The sequence below is a fragment of the Sebastes umbrosus genome, chromosome 24 (genome assembly GCF_015220745.1).
Source record: "Sebastes umbrosus isolate fSebUmb1 chromosome 24, fSebUmb1.pri, whole genome shotgun sequence".
Classification (NCBI taxonomy): Eukaryota; Metazoa; Chordata; class Actinopteri; order Perciformes; family Sebastidae; genus Sebastes; species Sebastes umbrosus.
Genome location: NC_051292.1, coordinates 9,080,083 through 9,102,825, shown reverse-complemented (window position 1 = coordinate 9,102,825; position 22,743 = coordinate 9,080,083). Strand labels below are relative to the sequence as shown.

The window sequence follows — 22,743 nt, the reverse complement described above, 5'->3', positions numbered from 1 at the left end:
CACCATTTATGTCCCTTTTTCTTACCACGGCAGAGTCAAACGGCACCATTTACAAATGCATTGTGAGGATATAAACACTGGGATAAAACAATGTCAATGAGGTCATTGTTCACGCTGTTTGATTCCCATCGGGGGCCACCCACGTTTCACGCGGCATGGCAAAGCACTCTGGTTAAAAGCGTCACCATATGGTACGTTAATGTGCTCGCATCATTTGTTTCCTGTCATCTCTTATATTTAAAGGTCATATAGATTCATATATCTTGTTGTGCAGCAAGTGACAGCGCAGTTTTAAGTGGGAAACACTGCTCAGAAGACGTGGATGTGTATAGGCTACATTATGCAACATTTATCATTTCATAGATTCACCTCTGAAAAGGCATTACAGTGGAAGAGTAGTCAGCTTCACCGCAGTTGCAATAAATTCCAAAAGCTCCACCCGAAGTAGCGTCTTTAGGGATTTATTGGTGAAAGGAGTGGTCTGGGAAGTTTCAATGGCCATTTTCATACCTTTTTATTCTGACTTTTGTGAATTTGTAGCTCCTATATCTTACATTCCCACCTTTAAAACCTCGGCCGTGAGTGTTTGCCACTCAAAAGATATAGACCTTTACTTTACGAAGGTGGCCAGAAACTCAAATTACTCAAATTACCTGGGGGCCACATGGCCAAGTTTGTGTATCCTAGGGGGGGGGGGCCACTTGAGGAAAATTGAGGAAATAGGAAATTGTCTCGCAGCTTGAGACTCCTGCTTTAACGTAATTACTTCCCTCTTGAAGGGGAAAATAGATTTATGGAGTTTGACACAAACTATCCTCGAAAGGTCAAACTTGAAACTACATTCTGTGGCCTTCCTCTGGAGATGGAGTTGCTCAGTTGTCATGAGATGGTTTATTATGTATGAGGTATGGTATCATGTGATAACAAGTGGTTGTATATGGAAACTACTACATAGAAACAGCCAATCTTCTCACTGATGGTCTCGTTTGCTTATGTCATAGAGGCTTCAGTATAACACTGAGATTGTTTCGTAACCAGTTCAAAGTTCCACAACAAATAAAAAAAGTTAGCACGGTTAAATATCATCAGATTAGCTCTTCAATAGAAATCAGATAACACCAAAAAATGAGAAGTTGCTCCCTTGAGAGGAACTTTTGGAGCCCATGATGTCGGGCGTGGCGGGAGGCTAAAGGTCAGCTCCTGATTCTCCCGCCGCCGCATTGTACCTCTAACACGGGGCGATGACACCTGTCAATCAGACCTTTTATGCCCGTGACAAAAGCCTCTCTCGGGCTATTGAGCGGAGACAGCGATCCCTTCATGAGAAATGTCATGGATGTTGTGATAAAAAACGAGGTCGGCCGTGGGGAAGAGGAGAGGCTCATGTCAAAAACTCTCCACCGGAGTGTGTTTGTGTCACCGTGGCCTCGCCGTGTCACCGTGGCTTTACCGCTAAATGATACTGTTATTGCAGCGCTGGGAGATCATTATCCCGTCGGAGTGTGTGTGTGTGGAGGCAATGTGTGTGGTCGGTAGGTGATGCATGTCTTTAATAACAGTCCATTAGCTCTCAGTGTGCGTCTCCTTTTTGTATATATGGTATGTGGCGTGCTCGTGTGTCCTTGTGTGGAGACGTGTTGGAAAGGGCCGCTGATGGGCCGTGAATCAGAGGCCCGGCGTGTTGTTATTTCATGTCGCTCCCAACGGGACGGGACCAAACACCGCGGGCCGCCGTCTGTTATCCCTCACCCCGAGGTTCACTGACCTCCGGCATATTTTTCTTCTTTGTTTTCACTTTCTCTTCCCCCTTCCCCCTCCAACTTCTTCCTCCTCACACTTGTTCTCCTATCGCCTCTCTCACATATTTCATCTTTGACTTCACCCATATTTGCTCCCTTATAAGAAAATTGCCAACATACCACGTACGATGCCAAAAAAACCACATGCCAGGACATGTTGGAAGGAGAAAATATCTCCCTGTCCCACGCAAAAATCTATTCTGACAAAACGCATAGAAATCTGCTGATCTCGAACGCTGCTCGCCCACCACAACAGCAGGCTATAACTAATCCATCTCCCACTACATGTTTTTAATGAGCCTCCATAACCGTTATCCGTATGGTGCAGAGTGTGCGCAGGCCAAATCGAGCCCGATTCCGTGACTTTGTGCTGTCAGCAAAACGTGACGAGGGACGTGTGTGTGTGTGTGTGTGTTGCTGTCGCTGAGCATCTGCGTCGTCGGCGTGGTTGATTTTCCATCTGGTAGCGTGTGTATGAGTTTATTGTCTAAACAGAGGACCGGCCTATTTACCTGCATCATCCTGTCCTTGTCTCAAAAATGCAGCAGGATTATTGGAAACAGAAGCTGATGGGAGTGGCGGCAGCAGTGTGTGTGGAGGTGGAAGCTGCCAGGCCCCTTTCAGAAACCCTCACGGGGGCCACATTAGGGCCCTCCGGGGGCCAAATTAGAGGCAGCTAACCAAGTTAGAGATGGGTTGCAGAAGGGGCCTGACTGGCAGGGATGGACTGATTTCACTCCAGCCTCCTAAACCACACACACACACAAACACACACACACCTCCTCTCTCTTTGTTTCGCCGCTGATCAGCAAAAGATAAAAGCCAGTTCCTGACAATAGCAGCCTCTCTGTTGGGGAGTCTGCAGGGAGATCCTGACAGAGAGGAAGAGCTATAATGTATTCCTGTAGGCCAGCCCAGATTAGTGTGTCTGTATCAAGAGGAAGTAGTGATTTTAACTAAATTAGCCTTTAGAACAGAGACTTTCTTTAAATTAAATCTTATTAGGGTTTTATTTCTCCCATATGTTCTTGCTGGAAATCGTTCCATTTCCAAAAAGTATGAATGCAGATGCTGAGAAATGGTGATTTTAGAGTCTGTCTATATCATAAAAATGAAATGTATTATTTTAATCCAAGCTGAAACTAAGAGGAAAAAGTTTCATCCATCCATCCATCTATCTATAGCACACTATTGGTTTTGTTGTTTTTATGGGATTTGTTGACAATAAGAAATATACACCAGCTTTATCCTTAAAAAGAAATGCAACTATATCAGACAGAATTTTTGAAAAGTGTATAAAATGATCCTCTAGAATATTTACATTTTCTCCCATTAGCATCCAATACCATCATAATATACCGTAACTTCAGTGCCAGAACAAGCACATTTAGATTTTGTATTTTTCTTTTCTAAATTCAAAAGAAACTTAAGAGTAATTTGGTGGAGGAGAAACTGATTCACAACAGGTACGCCAATGTGTGATTGACGTGCCTGCTGCTGGCACCGATTCAAGACCCCGCCCTCTGCTTCCTGTCACATGTCACGCACCCGCGGCGGTGGTGACATTTGTGAAGTCTCACAGAGAAGATGATCGTAAATCTGAGGTTTTTATGAGCGGCCGCTGAACTCCGCAGACTGTTGACCGCGTAGCCTTGACATTCAAGGCCGCGCGGCATGAAAAAAAAAAACCCCGGTGGTTCCAACTCCCTGAAAGCGTTGATTGATTGGTCTCGTGGGGGCAGTGAAAGCCACTCACTGTTAGGGTCAGGCTTGTTTCTGTTTATAAAAGTCTTTGTTCATTAGCATCATGACAAGTGGAGGTTTGGCAGGCGGGGTTCGCCTTTAAAACATTTACAGAATGCTCCATATTTTTGGCTTTTTCCACATATGATTATTTAATTAAATTGCTTTGACATGAAGAGAGTTGAAGCGTATGAAGGGTGGAAGTAACAAAAAATAATTAGAGGTGATGAAAATGCATGTGAATTGAAAAATTGAGTGATAAATTATCACTTGACTTGATTACTTTAAAGCCAATTTGATTAAAACAGTCATGATATGATGAAAACAGAGCCATGTTTCATCATTTTCGCCATCTCACATTCATCATTGACAACACTAAATTCCCATTTATCATTTAAGGAAAAGTGGATCTATTAGCGCAGCCTAACTTTGTGCAGACGTTCGCCTGCACTGTAGTCAGTGGACGTGGTTTTTGATTGACATTTTGTGCCGAATGTGCTGAAAAATTGCGTGCTGTAAATGATAAATGTCAGTTGGGTGTTGCGAACGAGAAAAACTGTCGTCAATTAACCAAATCACTTGATCATTTATCACTCCATTTTTCATTTCACATCTATTTTTTTACGGCTCCTTTTTTTTTAATTCACATTCATCCCCATTGACTCAATTTTTTATCAATTAATTTTTCTTACTTCCACCCCTCATAGAAGTGGACTAAACAGGCTGTAAATTCAGCCTTTTGGAGTGCACAGCCAAGCAGCTATCATCTAATCTGCACTTGTATTTAGTGAAAAGGAAGAGAGGAAAGGAAAGCTTCAGAGATTGAATCCTCCAGGCTGGAATCCAATCAAGTCATTAGGAGGAGGTGGAGCCCGAGCCAAGTTCCCACAACTTGATCAAAAGACAAAAAAGCAGCAGTGCTCTGAAAAAAAAAACACCATCACAACTTTACTGTGTGATAAGTTGTGATGGGGCTCAGAAAGGTGGTTCTGTTCGGGTTTGCGCTTCTCCTCTCAGGTGGGAATCCTTGTGCTGCACAAAACGTCAGCACCAATGAGACTGAAATCCCACAAGAAGAAAAATTGACAGCAAGCTCACTGCTGCCGAGATCAGCGCAGACGGCAGATCATCAGTCAAACCGGACGGAGCACAGTCGTCCTGTCACCCACCGCCTCAAGATCCACCAGCTCAGGAAGCAAAAACCGCCTCTTGTGGAGCAGTTGCACACTTATCAAAACCCGCAGAGCCCGAAGGCCAGCCGGCTGACCTCAGAGCAGCAGGCTGCAGAGTTGTTCAAACTGGCGTTTCAAGGCCCTGATCTGAACCCGCCTGTCAAGCCAGAATCAAAGGTATGACTTCAGCCCTTTTTTGATCTTCTGCACCATTTAAAGTTCCCTGTGATTAAATGTGAATGATATTCCAGGTGCTGGTGTTTGAGCAGAGGGTGCCTGTGCCGGCTGACAGCGTGTCAGCGCGCTGTGGCGAACGAGAGGTCACCGTAGAGGTCAAACAGAACTTCCTAGGTAATGGTGTATTCGTTTGAATTGATCCGTTGTGTGTGTCCACAGTGGCACCGGCAGAAGCCCATTTAAAATGGTCTGGAAAAGAAAGGGTTCAGGTTAGAGGCCCGAATTGGAAAATGTAATGGAACGGTGAAGATGGGACACTCAGGGCTGATTACTGCAAATGGCGCAGACTACGGACCGATCAATATTATGTTTCCTTTTATTTCTTCACTCCTGCATGGCTGATCCGTGCTCAAACGCTGACTCTCAGTGATGCATTAAGAAAGCTTTTTGTTTGTCCTGTGGCTGAACCTCCTCTTGCTGTGAGTGTTATTGACTGGACCAGGGAGGAGAGATGGCCCCAGGTATAATGGTCCCTGATTTAAGCTGCACCTTTTTCCTCTTTGTTCCTAGGAAACGGCCAGTTGATCCGTCCGAGTGATCTGACCTTAGGAGGCTGCGCCGCACTCGACACCGCTCGCGTCCTGCACTTCCAGACAGAGTTACATGGTTGCGGCTGCAGGGTGACGGTGTGTGGCTCTCTGCCTCCTTTAGTGTCCACCCACTCTTTTGTGTATTTGAAGTAACTGTTTTTCTTGTATCAGATGACTGAAGAAACCGTCATCTACTCCTTTACTCTGATCTACTCTCCGACACCCATTGGCAGCACCTTCGTTTTAAAGACCAACCCTGCTGAGGTGGTAATTGAATGCCACTATCGAAGGTACAGTCTCATTATTTCCCCCCTTAGCCTCGATTCAAGTCCAAGTCTAGCCCTGCTGTTCGCACAGATTATCTGCAGGTCTCAAAGCCTTACCTTACGAGGTATTTAATTAGATATTTTTACTGGCAACAAAAGCCATAATAATAAATCATTCTAGGCCTTATCTCTACTGGTTTTCCTTCACACTTTGGCCAGTAAACAGGTTTTAAATTGCATTCTGTGTGGTGTTAAAGGGATAGTTTGGGTGTTTTGAAGCGGGGTTGTATGAGGTACTTATCCACAGTCAGTGTGTTACCTACAGTAGATGGCGGTTAGCACACCCCTAGTTTGGAGAAGCAGGCAGGAGTTACTGCACAGAAGCTAAGCAATGTACTGCTGTGGATGGGGCCAGCACCAAAGCGTATTTTAGCCACCAAAAAGAAATCAATTTCAGCTTAAGTGTAAGCTATATTTAGAATATTTTCACTGGTGCCCTTTCCGATGGGGAACTGAAGCCGTTTTATCCATCTATCGCCAAAGCCACCAGACTCCATTGAAAAAAACTGTAATTTAACCTCACAGAACACTGGAGTTGCTGGTCTACCGCTGCCTCGATTGGTTGGTTTGTTTGTGTTATTGTGTGACTTTGGTGAATCCAAACTAACCAAAGTCACACAATAACACAAACAAACTAACCAATTGAAGCAGTGGTAGACCAGCAATCGCCGTCTTCTGCGAGGTAAAATTAGTGTTTTTTTTCAATGGAGTCTGGTTGCTTTGGCGAGAGCATAGATAACGGCATCAGTTTCCCCGGCGGAAACATAGACTGTATAGCTGTCTGACCGCAAGGTAAACTGGTAAAATATTCTAACTCTATAGATTTTTTTGGGTGTCTAAAATACGTTTTGCTGCCGGCCCCGTCCACAGCAGTACATCGCTTTACTTCTGTGCGGTAACTCCTGTCTGCTTCTCCAAGCTGGGGGCTTCAAAACACCCAAACTATCCCTTTTAAGGTCTTTAAAGGTTTGAACTTAACTGTGGTGACCCCTCCAGAAGTGTTATTTGTCACATTTACTCTCTCTCCTCCTGAGGCACACACTCTTCTGCCTCTCTCTCTAGTGAAATGCCCGTCCTTCCTGTAATTGTCCTCACAGGAGGCATGATGTGAGCAGCGGCGGCGCCGTGAGGCCTACCTGGACGCCATTCGCCTCCAACACGCTGGCGGAGCAGCAGCTGCACTTCTCCCTGCGTCTCGTGACAGGTGGGGGGAACACACTTCCAAAATAAAAAAAAATGTAAAAAAAACTAAGCTGATGTTCTGCGAGTTTTGATTTGCGCCGGGCGGTTTGGCTAATTTCCCCAGCGACTGCTGTAATTGCAATCACAGGGACTGTTAAAAGATGCTAAGCAGTGACTTGATAAACAGGAAGGGGAACTTTTTGATGCATGGTGATGAGCTGAAATTACACGCCTCGTAGGGTGCGGCTGACCTGACGGGGTCACTCGCACAATAAAGTGATCAATAAACAGCTGATTATGCTTTCTAATTAATTCCAACACTGCAGACAGCGACTGCACCAAATTGTCTGAATGAAGTTATGAAAGTTTAGTTTTTGCAGGCGCAGACGCTCATCTGTGTTTCTCCTAGGTTAATGATATCTGTGATTCATTTAAAGTACTTTTCTCTTATTGTTACCTATATGCCATCTGCTACATGGCCCACTCTCCCCCACGGGCATCAGTTAACTCTCATCTAATCAGATTGATGGCCCCAGCATTACTTATATTCTTCTTCTTCTGTATTTGATTAGAGGACTGGCAGTCGCCGAGGCCCTCCAGTGTTTACTTCCTGAGTGACGTGATGCACATCGAGGCGGCGGTCCTCCGGGGTCACCACGTTCCTCTGAGGGTCTACGTGGACAGCTGCGTGGCCACCGCGAGCCCCGACCCCAACTCGCAACCCAATTACCCCTTCGTCAGCAACCACGGGTGAGAAGCTGGGCAGTATTTGTCTAAGCTAGTCCTAATAATCAAGATTTAGGTTTAGTTGCATATCATACTGTATCTAGTTCACACACTTTAATAGGCTACTCTATCAAAAAGTAAGCACAGCTACAAACCAAGTATACCTTTCTGTAGGCCTATAAGGCAAGAATACTTAATTATACTTTTCTTAAGTATATCTTGATCAAAAGATTAAGTACAAGTAGGTCTATAAGCCAAGTATACTTAGACTTTTCTGTATACTTTACAGTATAAGCCAAGTATACTTAGACTTTTCTGTATACTTGTCAGTATAACCCAAGTATACTGATGTATACTTGTGTTTAGAATATCTCTGATAAGTACACAAAAAGTAAACTGAAAGTGTACTCTCTTATTTCAAGTATAAAAGAAGTATACTAATAGTACACTTGAATAAACTTCTTTTCGGTGAGGGTACCTTTACCAAAAAGAAGTATACTTCAAGTTTATTTTATGATGTAAACTTAAGTATAGTTCAGGTATATTCCCAAGTATACTTTATGTAATAAGTATACCAACAAAAATGTACTAGTAGTATACTTGTAAGAATACTACTTCCATACTTCTTGGGACTAAATTGGCCCACTTTTTAGTTTATAAAAGTATACATTAAATGTAAGAGTAGTAAACTTTGAGTACACAATTAGTTTATATCCAAGTTGTATTTTGTACTGCAACTGTTATATGAATTATACTACAAGTGAACTCATAGGCATATTGTTAGTTTACTAGTTATATATACTTGTAGCCTACTCAGTTTAAGCCAAATATACTTTTCTGTATAATTGCCAAGTACACTTAGACTTTTCTGTATACTTGTACTGAAGGATACTTATGTATAGTTCCGTTAAGTATATCTCTGAGAAGTACATAAAAAGTAAACTGAAAGCATACTTTCTTATTTTAAGTTTAAGTATACTAAAAGCACACTTGAATAAACTTCTTCTTTGTAAGGGTATTAAGAGCATTTATGGTCCGTCTGTGTGTATGAATATGAATCCTGTGCCTGTATGTTTGCCATATAAGGTGTTTAAGTGACGGTAAGCTGACGGGAGCCAAGTCTTACTTCATGCAGCGGAGCCAGGAGGATAAACTTCACTTCCAGCTGAAAGCCTTCAGGTTCCACCGAGATCACAGGAATTCAGTAAGTACCAGACGTGTTTATGCTGATCTTGAATCATATAGTTAGACATTTGACTTTTCAGGCGGTTAATTTACTATTCAAGCAATCTGATCAAGCCAAAGTGTTACTTTAACAATCCTTTCAGCTGTTCTGTGTGTCTCTGACGTGCTAAGTTGGCATGTAATGTACACATTAGTAAGTGTTGTTTGAAGGCCGTAACACCCTGGGTTGCTATCTATACTTAAAGTTCAAATACTTTCCAGCTGAGGACATAAAAGCCCTCTCAGGTAACTATAATATAGGTGGAAAAAGCCAGAATGGAGCTGTGCCATGAATACGAGCCAGTGCCAACTCTGAAAACCTCTTTAGTGCACAATAAGATCTGAACAATAAGAGCTTTAATGAATCATAAAGGCCCCATATTGTAAAAAGTTTTTTCAAGTCTTTTTTTTAATATAAAAACTGTGAAAGTATCAAAACGCTCAATCCACAGAGAAATGCGCAAAGCTCGTATTCAGACACTGTGCGTTTGAAACAAGCTGTCAGGATTTCTGTACATTTGTGATGTCACAAATCTACAAAATATATAGACAATTTCACAGTTTTAAAGTAAACATTTCTAAATGTGTCCCAGTTTATTTCCTGTTGCAGTGTATGTGAATATCAGCTGACAGGAAGTAAACATGGACCCAAGTTGTTGCCTGGAAACACAATTCCGCTGAAATGTGTTAAAACGGAGCGTTTCAGACAGAGGGTGAATACAGGTATATTCAGGCTGACAGTATGAGGAAAATAATGTGTTTTTTGAACATTAAATCATGTAAACATGTTCTAGTAGAAACCCCAAATACAAGTATGAACCTGGAAATGAACATGATATGTCCCCTTTAATACTACCCCATTAATGTATATAATGTCTTTTAATGTCCTCATAGCTCTACATCACATGTCGCCTGAGAGCAACAAAAGTCTCCGTTTCCATCGACTCGCAACACAAAGCATGTTCCTTCTTGACTGAAGCTAACAGGTGACTGTTTCTTTAATTTGACTGATTTCCCGTTATGTTTAAATATATATTTTTTCCACAAGATTTCCTCAGCCTCTGTAACACACTGTTTTCTTTGCTCTTGGACAGATGGGTAGCATCAGGTGGAGACAATGAGGTGTGCGGCTGCTGTGAGACCAGCTGCAGTGAGCGGAGACTGAAAAGAAGCCTTGCAGCAGATGCTGGTACAGTTTACAGAAGCAACACTACATTACACTCAGGGATGAACATTTCACACTGACCCAGGGGAGACATTTTGATACCGCACTGTTGTCATATTGAATATTTTCCGGTACAATTCTCAAAAGGACATCCCAAAAAAAAGGATTTGTATGTCCATCTGAATGGTTGTGAAGTAGCAAGCCTCACCCAATCCTATTAGAAATGAACCCAAAAGAGTGAAATCTAATCAGCCAGGCAGAGGTTGCACCCATATTTAGACAAGCTAACTTGCCATCATTTGGCACACATGCTGTTTATGCATCTTTGGAGGATTGATTTTGAGCTGATCCCTTTTTAATTGTCCAGCCAATCAGTCGTATCGTGAACGGTTGAATCAGCTGCGCTAAGTAGATGTTTTTTCTTAACCCCTCCATCCTACCAATGTTGCACTTCTTCCTCCAGACCTGCAGTGGGAAGAGACGGTGGCTCTGGGCCCCATCGTGCTGGAGGAGAGCATCCTGCTGGAGGAGCTGACCGAGCTCCAAACACAGGAAGTGACTCAAGCACGTAAGACGGCACCGCTGGTTTGGAAAATACATTCAAATCCACTTTTTTTCCTCTCCTGCTAAACGCTGTAACCAATGCAACCGATAATGTTTGTCTCTTGCTCTCCATCCTCAGCCTCCCGTTCATCAATAGCCCTGCTGTTTGGAGCGAGTACAGCGCTGGCGGTGGTGCTGCTACTTTTCATGGGTGCTATCATTCGCAGCAGACAGTCCAAGCCCACTGGACACTTTGTTTGCACCTGATTTAAGACAATAAAACATTTATAACCCAAGCCACATTTTTCCTTTTACTCTTTGCTATAGAGGGGGAAAAAAAGGACCATAGATTTGTTTCCTGCTTTAAACTCCTGAGTTAAACTCTGCTTTATTTGGTTATCAAAGTATGCCGCGCACTATATTCCAGGTTATAGGCTTGCCCGGGTTAAAAGGGGTTAAGCTGTAGTGTCCAGCCTCGCAGAAACTGACCCCGGCCATAAAATGTATGCTGTGTACACAACGAGGCACCGTATATTGCTCTATCAATCACAGGGCTTTAATACCAAGCAGGGGTTTACAGTTTTTGTGGCACGATGCAGTAAATGAATACTTTGCTTAATATGGTTATGGTTTTCATAATGCACAGGGGCAGGTCTGGAAAAACGGGGGGTGGCCGGTGAGTGACCTTTATGTACAAATATTAATGTGAAGTGCTTTACAAACAAGACAAGAAGTGTGCAAACTATGAAATGCCCCCAAGCGCCGGCCTTTATGCTTAATTCATGCATGGATGATTTGTATGGTTAATTTTTAGGGAGCACGCAGCCGGTCCAGTCGTTGCCCTGATCTCGGGGAGCTAATTTAGTACACACCATTACTACCGAGCCGCCATGTAATTCACTTGAGCCGCATGAGATTTTTCCATTTTTATACTAATCCACAAAGAAAACCCTTGAAAAAAAAGGAATGAAAAGCAGAGTGCCATTGGCACCGCGCTGCGCACTAAAACATAAAGCACCATTCCGGTAACAATAGTCATATTTTAGCTTCGGGCCATTTTCGGCTTTTCCCTTTAATTCCCCCCCCCCTCCAGCTTTCTGCCAGTGGCGGGAGTATTCACGAAATGGGGCTCATCATGAACTGTTGCTCACAAGCCCAGGAAGACGAATAGACATAATTAAAAAGCCCATAAAGGCGAGAGCAGGGGCTTTTATTACAGTAATATGTGAAGGCCTCGGTTTAATGGGGTGTTTGTTCCCGTGTGCAGGGCTGACGGCTGCGCTAGTTTACTGCCGGAGCGATGCTGACCCCCCCTCCCATCTCCAACACACCAGAGGCTAATAAAAAGCCATACCTAACGATGCGCCAGCAGGAAGCATGACAGCGAAAAGCAGGCACACACTCACTCCCACAAGCCTCTCCCTAAAAACGAGTCATTAAGGATGTGGGGACGGGATTTTATTGTGAGGAGAAAGAGAACAGAGAACAAAGAGATAAGAACAAGAAATTATAGGCCATTAGGTGCTGTCCAAATGTAGCGTGAGGAAGCGCAATTTTCTCAACACTCACTGGTGAACACATCTGACCATTTAAAGCTGCATTGATTGATCATTTAGCCACCTGGGGGCAGCAGTACAAGCTATAAAGACAACATGGACATATTGGTAGAAGGGGGACACCATCTCATCAGATGGCCCAGAAACCCTAGATACCCCTTCTGCTTATAGACCTTTTTACAGCTGACGTCATGACTCGTCCTATGTTGTTGGGTGCCAGAATCGATATGGAACAAAATATCGACGGTGCAACTGTGGGGGCCCAGAAGCTGAAGCCAAAAATCGCATTCCTACACCATGTCCACACTGAATCCGTTATATGCACTTCTGTTACGTCATGTAAACAAACCATGTAGGCTATGGAGATGAGTAACATTTTAAGATATCCAACTGAAATGCTCAGGGCCGGCTTAAGGCATAGGCCATATAGGCGGTCGCCTAGGGCACCACCGTCTGGGGGGCGTTTGGTCACCCTCTAAAAAAATGCCAGTGGGCGCCTTTCCTTTTTTTCTGCATTGAGGTAACACATGACCAAATAAAGAAAGAAAGAAAGAAAGACATACACTTTTCACCCCTGTAACTCTCATTCTCACACTTTTTCACCTGTGTGACCGCACTTATTTGTTAATAAAAGTGTAAATTGTAGTGAAACTGACTGAACACTTTTAAGCCAACAATATCAGAGACAAACTGTTCATTTATATTATAATGAATACAGTTCAAAAATATAAATTTTTGTCTTAAAACAGCAGGGGGGCCCTCCAAATCCGAATTTCGCCTAGGGCACCAAAAGGGCTAGAGCTGGCCCTGGAAATGCTCGCCGAAACTATGAATATAAAACAAGTCTACTGCCATGTCAGCGGCTCTATGTGGCTGTACTTATTGGCACAGCAGTGCTTTGAGCTAAATGGTAACATCAGAATGCTAACATGTTCATAATGCAACATATCCTCATACACAGTGGCGTAAATATCGGGGGGCCCAGAAGCTGTGAGGGGCCCAAAACTCACCTTCCTACACCGTATCCACACTGAATCCGTTATATGCACCTCTCCCAGGTCATGTAAACAAACCACGTAGGCTACCTATCAGCTGTGCGCTCGAGATCAGACTGGAGACGTAACCACTATTCTTCCTACGTTTTTCGATCTCCCTCCAGCCAGCTGCCACCTTGTAGTGAAACGAGAAGGTATCGTATAGATAACTCCTCAACTTGACCGATCAGCCGCTCCTGGTTCAGTGAGGTGATTTCAAGGCAAGCTACAGAAATAAATAGAAACAGTTGTGCGTCAAGTGAAGCTCAAAATGGCATGTCGCGTTGCGTCGCTCACGGACAACGTGTGGTAAATGTAGCACGTCTACGATGTTTCATTTCGGAGCTGCTTTTCTCCATCTCATCCTGATGCCAGCTGCTCAGACAAGTTTTTTCTTTTTTAACATACAAAGCTTGCCTGCAGCTTTAAGAGGAATCAACAGAGTGTAAAAGGTGATAATGTCTTGTTATGGCCGCAGAGAATCATCATCATCATCATCATCATCATCATCATACCGGGTGATGATGGTCGCCCGCCCACAGATGTCTAACGGTTATGGCGGCATGGACCCAAGCTGACAAGCAAAATGGCAGAGTCCTGAATCAGCCATTTTACCCCGACAGGATGTGTGACCCCGAGGGCACACACACACACACACACACACACACACACACACACACGCGCCATCAAAAGTAATGGTGTGTGTCCAGTGGCATGGCAGGGAGAGTCCTCTCATGTCTGGCAGCCATAACGATATTATTGCTGTAGATGGAGCGTGCTGGGGAATATTGTTCCACACCATTGGTATGCTGCAGTCGTCCGCTGGTATCGCACACCGGCGGTGATGACAGGAGTCGGTATTAACGCCAGACTTGTTGGGTTGATGATTTTGACAAGGAGCCACAACATGTGGAGTCCTCCTCGAGACAAGAACAGTGCCTTTTTTCAACAGGAGAGGGGATTTATGTGTTGCTTTTTCTCAACAAAGACAGACGCAGGTGACCATTATCAAAGAGACGGCGCCGTGTTATTATTCAAACTATCATTTATCTGACTTAACTCATTCTTTGAATTCAAATAAATATCAAAGGCTGTTTAATTCAAGCCACGAGTGCTCATTGTGTGTCATTATACGCCTCTGATACAGATTGCAGTATTACATCTGTGCACGTGCACGCAACCGTGCACGCGACCTCTGTCCAGGCCCCATAATTAACCCTCTTAATTAAGAGAGAAAAAAAGTTGCTAACGAAGGAAATGGATTTAATTAGCTTGGTCTTAGCCCGGGTACATGCGCATGCCGTAAAAAACACACACACACACTCTCGCGCGCACACACAAAACAATTAAGCCTCTTTTATCCTGGCTAATGGCTTCAGTGACTCAGAGCCTTTCTCATTAAGACTATCAATAATATGCTGATTACATGCATCCACCCGCTCTCCTTTATCGGGGCACAAAGGGACGAGAGTATGTCCCCGAGGTTTCAGGGGTGGGGCGGTCTGTCTGCCGCGACTTTATCTGCTAAAATAGACGTCTGGATTGTTTGGCTGGATAAGCTGAAAGAGGCTATAGGCCTTTATTTGCTGCAGTTTATCTTATCAAGGAGGGCACGTGTGTCTTTCACAGGGAGGAAAATGCCTATGAAGTCGTACTGCTGAGGGCTTTATGGGGGCGAGATAATAGACTGTAGGGCTGTCTCTTGTTCAGCCTATACGCTGAGGTGTGTGATTTAGACACAGAGAGATAGACAGGCGTCTGTCACACCGGCAGGAAGACAATAGGTCTGTGCTTTGACCTTCAGTCTCTTCCTGTTGTAACAGACACTGGGGTCCCTCCCAGAGGACGAGAGAGGAAAGCGGGTGCTTGACCTGTAGTGCCACACCTTCACCCCCCCACCCCCATCCTATACGTTGCATCCCTAAACATCCCTGATGGGGGCCGCCACGCTCCCTCTGATCTCCACTGTTTTCCACTTCATGCTATTGTGAGATTTGTTTTTCATACAAGTTCTAAAGGGTCTCATGCGGCCACCTATGGAGCTGACAGACAGGCTTTTGTTCGCTTCCCAGCCTCCGTTTTTTTTTAAATCATGAGTTTTACCGAATCACAACAGATTGTAGATAACTTTAAAGAAGCTGATGCATGCTGGGAATTGTTGTGTTACTCCGTGTGTCACCAATCTGCTATGTAGGAAAGGCTGGACAGCTATTTGATATTAATATTTACAAACCTTATTCAGTTATCAAGCTATGTAATGATTTGATTATTGTGTTACTAAATTCTGTTGTCTAAATTATTCAACAACTATTAAAAAATTGCTAATTTACATTAATTTTATTTGATTTAATGCATAACAAATGAACTCAAGTAAAGGCATTACTTAGATTTTTATTTGACTCAAGGTCCACTTACTTTTAAAGACAGTATGTGGACCTTGCGTTAATATTATTTTTACTTGTAGGCCTAATTTGAATTAGTTTACAAGTGATTATTGCATCTGCAATATTGGGACATCCATATTGGTAGAAAAAAACCTTATTAAAGGGACACTCCAGTGATTTAGTATTGCACTTCCATAACGTCGTGGGACTCACAAGAGACAGATTAAAAAAGGAATGGTCAAAATCTGTGCAGCAAAGGCCGAGATATTCTAACTTTTAGCCCCTAGTTTGGATCCTTCTACTTCTCCTACATTTCCCATAATGCAATCAAAAGCATGAACATGAAAGTTAGGTGTTAGAAATAGTATTCTGACAAAACAATATTAATAAGTGAAGGTCAACTTGCTAGCTTTTTACAAACTTTTTCAAACTCCATCTGCTGATGAAGACATTGAGATGTAGTTGAGAGCTTAAACAACCAACAGCTTCCTTTAGTTAGATCTTCTCTGTCTGATACATACCAGTGTACCAACCTCCGGGTCTGAAAAGTGAAGCCAGTGCGGAAGTGTTTTTACAAACTGAGTGAACTTTATGTGTAAAATTGGTGGAGGTCCCTTTTAATATTGTGATACTGTTTTAAGCCATATGGTCCAGCCCTTTGTGTATAATAAACTTTGTAAAGTACTAAACAGGGGGTGGGTAGCCTATTTGTAAATTACATGTTGCTAAATAATAGAATGAACTCCTTTGGTGTGGGGCTAATGAATTAGAAAGTAATCCTTTGATTTGTTTCAATAAGCAGGGTTATAGACTTCGTGTATACAGTATAGCCTAGAATATGATTCATAAAAACTCGATGTTCTACCTCTGGACGACCTTTCAGAGCTAAAGATTGTAAAACAGAAAGAGCTCAGGAAGGATTAATTCACTGAAACCTTTTCTTAAAGTTGCAGTTCCCTTTTCCCCATGTTATGTTCTTCCAAAAGTGCATTCCTCTGACCGTATGTAGATGTGCCACACGAGCCAAACGCAACAGCTCCCAAAAAATGAAAATAAAGTATTTCTTGGCGTTCCCGTAGCTCCCCATCAGCTGTGCCAACAGCACCGAGCAGATTCAGAACCTCTCCGGCCCGAACGCCCACCGTCTATACGGGATAAATAAATCACCATGCTGGGAAGCATCTGCACCAGGGAAGTTAACACGGATGTGACTTACTGCAGAACAGATGTCTTTTCTGACTGAAATAACACAAGATCCATCCCATAGTGAACCCAACACCTTCCTTTTAACCACCAGGAGGATAACCACAACAAAAGGCCCCCCCTTCCGTTTATTCTCGCTTTAGATGTAGGGTTTTTTCGGTACACAATGGATGAAAATATGGCCTTCGTGTTTGATGTGGAATTTTTTTTTTTTCCCTTCATGTGCTTTAATGGGAATGTGCTGAACGACGTTTGATCCCGGGCTCTCAGGTGCACCAAAGAGGAACAAGGCCACAGACAAAGAAAAATGAAGACACCTCTCATTTACGGGTTCTAATATACACATATTTGTCCTATAGACCACGACCTTTAATCCTGATTGGCACGCTGAAAGGGGATGAACACACGGCACACAAACACACTCCTTTATCATTCAAAGTGCGCCAGAGCTATCAACCTGAATAAATAAATCCCCCTCTTATCTCCCAACGCAAAAAAATGGATAAGCGCTCCCACCGGGTCTAGATGGAGGAAGCTGTCAGCACCTCTATTTTGGTTCGCTTCATACAGAGACAGAATCCTGTTTTGCTCTCCAATCCGTCCTCCTGGTTTTCAATCCCCGGAGAGTCGTTTTCCCCTCCATGTGCGTGAGACGTATGCGTCCCCGCCACACCGTCCATACATGATCCCTCTTTCCTGCTTATCTTCGAGCGACGGGGCTATAACTTTCAGCAGGCGATAAATCCGCAGAAATTTCCAGGTTAGGAGGAAAGAAAACAGGATTTTCCAACTTGTCAGCCTTTAAACCTGTTTGCGAGACATATTTGCCATAACTTCCTATATCATGTGTCTGTTTTGACACCTGTAGCTGCTGTGGACAGAGGACCGGAGTTTAATTTGTGGCCCATTTTCAAGAACCTTGGATTTAGTTAGTTACATATACTGTGATTCATGACTTTGATAATGCAAAATGAGGAATTTATACAGTCCATCATACCAAAATGTGCTACATCTCTGTTGGATAATGACTGCTATTCCACCGACATGATTTCTAGTCTACACAGGGCAAGACCAATTTGTCAGGAATAATCACTGTTAGCCTTTGATGGCATTGGCGCCTCAGAAAAACTCTGTATTCTACAGGTTTTTCCATTCATCAAAAAGAACAAAAGAAAAAGCTCACAAAAGGGAGGCAGTGCGATGCGCTTCTCGCAGAGCAACATTGCCACCTGCAGCCAATAGAAGTCAATAATAGGACATTCACATGGCTCATCAGGCATGCTCAATCAAACACAGGTAAACTCTTTTGGAGGATATGAGATTTTTTTTTGCTCAGAGAGGTACAGTACATCTCAATACACACACATTTGGGAGATCAAATGGAGATTCATGCCTGCTAAATAGTAGATGTAAACAGAATCAATATGCTTTAAAGGTCTTATTGATAACATTTTTATATATCATAATTTATTATATCTTCAACTGTGCAATACTGACTTAACAGTGCAATTAACACTGGCATTAACACTGCATGTATTTATCCAGAACATTTAAACTAATATTCTTATTTTATACTATTCTTGCATTTTTATAAATGCATGCATTTATATTATTTGCATATATCTTATTTTTCAGCAGTATTATTTGCACTGTCGTTAAATATATTTCTTATTTATATTTTCTTATGATTTCTCTATTTTTATATATTCATATTTATATTCTATAACGGGAGTATAATATTTATTTCCTTGCCGGAGAGAGGGAAGTTCGTCCCAAAGTGGCCGCTGTATTGATACCCTCCACCTTAAAGAAGGGTGCTTCATTGAACTGTGAGTGTGACGAGTAACGGAGTGGGAGGGTGTAGGGGCCGGATTGGAACTGGGCCTTGACTGTGCAGAGGGATGGAAGTCATTCTCTTTGTTATGCTGCACTCCTGTGGCAGTCTATGATATGGCTGTAGTGTGAGGGTTAGGGAGGGCTCATGCTGTTTAATATTTGTGCTTTTGTTAGCTATATGCTTTTATGTGTTCCTTTTTATGGGCCCCAGAAAGCCAGGGGGTCCCTGAAATCCCAGGTTCATTAAAATAGTAGACAGAGGCTTAAAAGCTAAGGTCGAGATTAAAGGGACAGTCTCTTAAAGGGCCACTCCACCAATTTTACACATGAAATTTAGTTTACTTGTCATGAGAAGTACTACTCAGTCTGGTAAAACAGCTGTTTAATATCTTCTGTGGCTCTAGAGGGAGCTTTGAGAAAAAATGATAATAATAGCATCTGACTGATGACAGATTAGTTTCATCATAGGAAAAATATTGGATCCAGTGTTTTTGTATGAAGGACATAAGATATCAAAAATAAATAAATAATTAAAGAAATGACTCGATAAATAAATTAATATGCCATTAAATGTACCAAAAATAATATTTAAAAAATGTAGATTAGAATAATTGATTGATCATATGTGATCTAAATTGTTATTTCTGTTTTAATTTATTTAACTTTGTATTAATCCCCCAATGTATCTACTCTTCTATGTAATTTTCCAGTTTATTTATTCATTTTTATTAACTTTTAAATGTATTTATGTATTTTTTGCATTTATTTCAAATTTATTTTTTCATTATTAAATGTATTTATTTATGTATTTATTTATTTACCCCAAATTTATTTATTTATATATTCTTTTCTTTATACATGTTTTTATGCATTTCTGCAAATCAGGAGGCTGTCATTCAAATTGTGTCATGGTGTACATTTTTCGCCTATTGGTTGATCAACATCAGAGTGCATAAATCAACTATACATGCTAGATGTCTGCTTATAAACTCCCGTATTGATCCTTGGCTCCATACATCGGGTTGTCGGCATGCTGCTGCTCCCTATTTTTGATTTTGGCAAGTTCCGCCTTCCTTACTTTTGGAGTTTGACCCCTGCTAGAGACTAAAAGTCAGGATATCTCAGCCTCTGCTGCTTCAGTTGTGACCATTCTTTGTTTAATTGGTCTCTTGTGAGTTCCCCAACTTTATGGAAGTACAATGCAAAATCACTGGAGGACCCCTTTAATGCGCCCCTGACCATAAGGACTGCATGTGCATAATTTGTTGGACTGTAAAGATTATCATTTCTGAGATAAAATAGCTTGATGTAGATGAGGTTGTTGAAGTTAGTGACATTTACAGGTATGTTAATTTGTTTCTGTACCAGATATGACCACTAGATGGAGCAAACTATCTATTATTGGAGTTCAAGAACTCTAATGGATGACAGCTTTTGTACTACTGATATAGAACATTTAACACAATAATATCTTCCTAAATAGTATTTGTCTATATCTGAATCGATAAAAAGAAACAACTTAACCTTTACTCCCCAATAAAACATCTGGAAATAGCAACAATAATATTATTTTACAGCATATTGTATATTCTGAATAGACCATAGGTGATTGTACATTTACTAACTTATCTGGATTACAGTCAGAGCTGTGCCTATAGCTCAGAGGTCAAGGCATGTGTGTGTGTGTGTGTGTGTGTGTGTGTGTGTGTGTGTGTGTTCGATTGATCTAGCCCCTGGCACACTACTCGTGCACAAACACACTCCCACCAACACACACTCGCTGATCCTCCGCCCACTCTCCTCCACAAATACATTTCCACTGCAAACACACAGCAAATAAATCACCATGGTTACAAAATATAATAATTGCCGTCCTTGATGGAGGCTCTGACTGATGATGCTTGCGAGGGCCACTTAGAAATCGATAATTACAGAGAAAACATGGCGATTCATTTAGCGGCAGAATGAATGTTTGATCCACTGAGCAGGATAGAGGGTGGAAAACAGAGCGAGAGGATGTGAATGTCAGGAAATAAGAGTGTGTCTCTTGCTCTTCTGAGCTCACATAATCACTGGATTGTTATTTGAGAGGGGTCCGTGTCACTGTGTATCTGCATAGTGTTATCATTGGCATAATTTAAGGTCACTACTCAGTTTGAAAATCTTTACTTCATGATGTTGTTTCAGTGTGCGGATCCTGTTTTCTGATCCTTGTGTTAATTCAGCACCTGTAAAAACCTTTCGGATGTGCGTACCCCACAGCTTTTTTTGATTATGGTATGGACGGTAGTCCTAGTAAGATAAGACTAATGACCCTATCTGTTCAACTGAAATGATAGGAACCGTATGATATGCAACACCTGCACGCATCTTGAAGCCCCATCCTGCAAAAGGGCCTGAGTTAAAATCTTTTTTTTTGGGGCTCTTTATTATTTCAGTATAGAATGTGATTACATGGTGCATGTAACACAATTAATTTGTGATTAATCAAGTTAACAAAAACGATTATATACACAGTCCATTAATTCAGCCCTGATTTCAGTAAAACTTTCTGTGAAAACTTCCAACTTCATTAATCAAAATTTGCAAATTAAAATAATGTGAAAAGGGAACGTAAAAGATAACTTAAACAGATACACAACAGTGGTACAAATATATTAAAGGTGCTATTGATAACATTGATAACATTCAGCCACTACGCATTCTCCGTCCCCATTTCATTGCATTCACTTCACAACAAGTGGTTGTTTTTTTTCCCACACTAACTGGCAGCTTGATCACTGGCGACTCAGAGATACCACATGATACCAACGTCGTTTTACTATTGGCTCACGAGCCTTGTTAGAAGTGGGAACCAGACATCAGATATCTTCCACAGAGATAAACAAAACATTAATTTTGGTCCTCAAATATTTTTTAAATGACTGATTCACAATCTTTTTTTTTTTTTTAGGAAAAGCCATACTTGTATTCACCACCTTTCTAAAAGCTCTGTGGATGTATTATTCTATTTTATTTTTTAATATTTTGATACATTTAAATGTTACCAATATGACCTTTAAAGGGAGCAAATAGAGATCATTATTGTCACACTGATTGGGGAATTGTTGTGTATGTTAAGGCAGGTTTGTGTGCATGTGTTATGTGCTATCAGTATGAGATTTGAAAGCTTAGCCCACCACCATCACTCATACCAACTTTCCAATTTGTTGCAGACCATCTGAATGCACCGTTATCCCCAAAAGAAATTTAAAAATGCATTTTCCAATTTAGTCACATTCCAACATGTATATTCATGACATTTTTTTCAAGTAAACGGAGAAGTGGAAAATTCCTATTACAGAGCCAGACAGACAGACAAATCCAGGGTCAGACGTACAGACAGAGGCGTCGGGACGTCCACGGTTTGTTCCACGTCTAGGAGGTCAGCATGTCTTTGCTAATGGAGGGGGATGCCTGCTCGTCTATGAGGCATTGGAAGTGTCCTTGTAACCTGCTGCGGCAGTCAGCAGCCTTGCAGCAGAAGCATCAATATTTCAAGCTGATGGGTCGCCTTGAGATGGGCTATTATTGTCTCTTACACCGAGGGAAACACATACACACCACCGCATTTACACCAACATGTTTTCTCACTGTTACATCCAGCGTCTGATAATAACACGTCATCACGGGCAAAATCCAAACAGTCATTTCTCATTCACAAAAATCCCAACATCATTACAGCTTGTCAGAGTGCAAAATACTTAATTACTACCTCCAACTTCCCTCTGTGTTTATGAGTGTCTGTGTATGTGTGTGTGTGTGTGTGAACGTAATTAGCTGACTTCTCTCTGATCCTTAATGCATTATTGAATATTTCAAAGGAGTCTCAATCCTCTGGGCTAAGTGACTGCCAAGCCTGGATCACAAGGCGGGTTCGGCCGTGATGAAGGGCGGTTCAGCCATTAAGGAGTCTGGGCCGAGCTGCTGGCCTTGTGTGAACCTGCAGCTCATGAATAATATAAATACCTCTACTGTATTTGGAGGCACTCTGTACTGTGGAGGGACGCGGGGAGCTGATGGCATTGATTTTTTGGTCGTGCA

The 22,743-nt window shown here is 42.1% G+C and overlaps 1 protein-coding gene across 1 annotated transcript; it reads left to right on the top strand.

The window, feature by feature from the left end:
- Positions 1-4,373: 4,373 nt before the first annotated feature.
- LOC119483366 (zona pellucida sperm-binding protein 3-like) lies at positions 4,374-10,943 on the top strand. Its single transcript, XM_037761405.1, has 11 exons — positions 4,374-4,891; positions 4,966-5,065; positions 5,462-5,577; positions 5,653-5,771; positions 6,905-7,011; positions 7,562-7,739; positions 8,802-8,919; positions 9,834-9,925; positions 10,034-10,128; positions 10,568-10,672; positions 10,787-10,943. Exons 1-11 carry the CDS (start codon positions 4,511-4,513, stop codon positions 10,912-10,914), a joined length of 1,539 nt encoding a protein of 512 aa, XP_037617333.1. The 5' UTR covers positions 4,374-4,510; the 3' UTR covers positions 10,915-10,943.
- The last annotated feature ends 11,800 nt before the right edge of the window (positions 10,944-22,743 follow it).

Excerpts from the sequence above, each read along its gene's own strand:
- LOC119483366 (XM_037761405.1), top strand. The coding sequence starts at position 4,511 with ATGGGGCTCAGAAAGGTGGTTCTGTTCGGGTTTGCGCTTCTCCTCTCA. Across the intron at positions 8,920-9,833 it reads ACCGAGATCACAGGAATTCA|CTCTACATCACATGTCGCCT; the intron begins GTAAGTACCAGA and ends ATGTCCTCATAG. Across the intron at positions 10,673-10,786 it reads ACAGGAAGTGACTCAAGCAC|CCTCCCGTTCATCAATAGCC; the intron begins GTAAGACGGCAC and ends CTCCATCCTCAG.